At 47.0% G+C, this 1307-nt stretch overlaps 2 protein-coding genes across 2 annotated transcripts in view; one reads left to right on the forward strand and one right to left on the reverse strand.

Annotated features, from left to right (window-relative positions):
- Window positions 1–763: 763 nt before the first annotated feature.
- The window catches only part of CCN4 (cellular communication network factor 4), a gene marked incomplete at its 5' end in the record, with an annotated part of 44764 nt that continues 44220 nt past the window's right edge, over window positions 764–1307 (forward strand). The window contains one exon of the mRNA XM_015820900.1: window positions 764–1049. Coding sequence (XP_015676386.1) covers window positions 764–1049 — 286 coding nt within the window. The remainder of the gene's footprint in view (window positions 1050–1307) is intronic.
- The window catches only part of LOC107291852 (protein NDRG1), a 21954-nt gene continuing 21730 nt past the window's right edge, over window positions 1084–1307 (reverse strand). The window contains exon 14 of the mRNA XM_015820889.1: window positions 1084–1101. Within this exon, the coding sequence (XP_015676375.1) occupies window positions 1084–1101 (18 nt within the window). The remainder of the gene's footprint in view (window positions 1102–1307) is intronic.

Genomic DNA, 1307 nt, shown 5'->3' on the forward strand with positions numbered 1-1307 from the left:
TTATTATTATTATTATTATTATTATTATTATTATTATTACATCCCACTCAGCCCAACAGGCCCCCTTGTCTACATGGCAGCTGACTCCATATAGTAATTTCTGGTCTTCAATTGTTCCCTCCCATCAGCTGGTTTTTAACTAACTGTTGTAATTTAGGTGACTGATCCTTCATGAATTAATGCCATCTTTTTTTACATCCTGAAGATGTGGTGGAACATAGTCTGGAAGTGCAGGAGAAAGGGGACAAAGAGGCAGCAGAGCTTGGAATGTCTGGTAGGCAGGAAGAGGGTGAAGGTGGACCAGTGGTGGGATTCAAATACCTGAACAACCGGTTCTCTGCATGGATGCAGGCCTGGGCCTTTGAGGTTTAGAAAGGACTTCTGGAAGTGGCATCCATGCACTTCTGGTGGGCCATTCTAGGCCTAGGAGACCTCCTCCAGGCCTCTTGAGGCCTTGAACGGACATCTAGAAGCAGCGTGCATTCAGCCGATTCTCCGAACTCAACAAAATTTAGGTGCGAACCGACTGAATCCCACGACTGAGGTGGACCCTTTCTAGCAGTTCACAGAATATACCTAATAGTTATGCAGATAAATCCTTTATTCTGGCAAGACTCTGTTTGTAGGTGAACAACTCGTCAGAAATAACTCCACGTGTCATACTTGGTTCTTTGCGACCTGACAGTAGTTCAGTCCTTCTCAGTCTTTCTCACCCTGGCAACTTTAAGATGTGTGGATTTCTAATTGTCTCTTTGTTGCACAGGTCTTTCCCCAGAATGCCACCACCACTGTTACTACCACATCACCACCTTCAGCGACCGAAGTCTACACACGAACACAGTACTGTAAATGGCCATGTGAATGTCCAACAACAGTACCTATGTGTCCCTCAGGGGTCAGTCTGCTCACAGATGGATGTGAGTGTTGTAAAATGTGTGCCAAGCAAATTGGAGAGAAGTGCACCGAGATGGACATCTGTGATAGTCACAGGGGCTTGTACTGTGACTACAGCAGAGATGCACCTAGGTACGAAATAGGAGTGTGTGCACGTAAGTGAAGTAAATATCTTTTTTTTTTTTTTTTTTAAAAGCAAAGTGTTGGCTCACATACTTCAAGGTGTTGGTGACCATCTTTAGAGCGCTCCATGGCAGTGGACCAGGTTATCTGCAGGACCGCCTTCTGCCACATACCTCCCTTCGACCAGTCCGCTCCCACAGATTAGGCCTCCTCAGGGTGCCGTCGGCCGGACAATGCCGGCTGGTGACCCCCAGGGGGAGAGCCTTCTCTGTGGCAGCTCCTACCCTATG

This window comes from Protobothrops mucrosquamatus, unplaced genomic scaffold, assembly GCF_001527695.2.
Source record: "Protobothrops mucrosquamatus isolate PMUCROS unplaced genomic scaffold, P.Mucros_1.0 scaffold_157, whole genome shotgun sequence".
NCBI lineage: Eukaryota > Metazoa > Chordata > Lepidosauria > Squamata > Viperidae > Protobothrops > Protobothrops mucrosquamatus.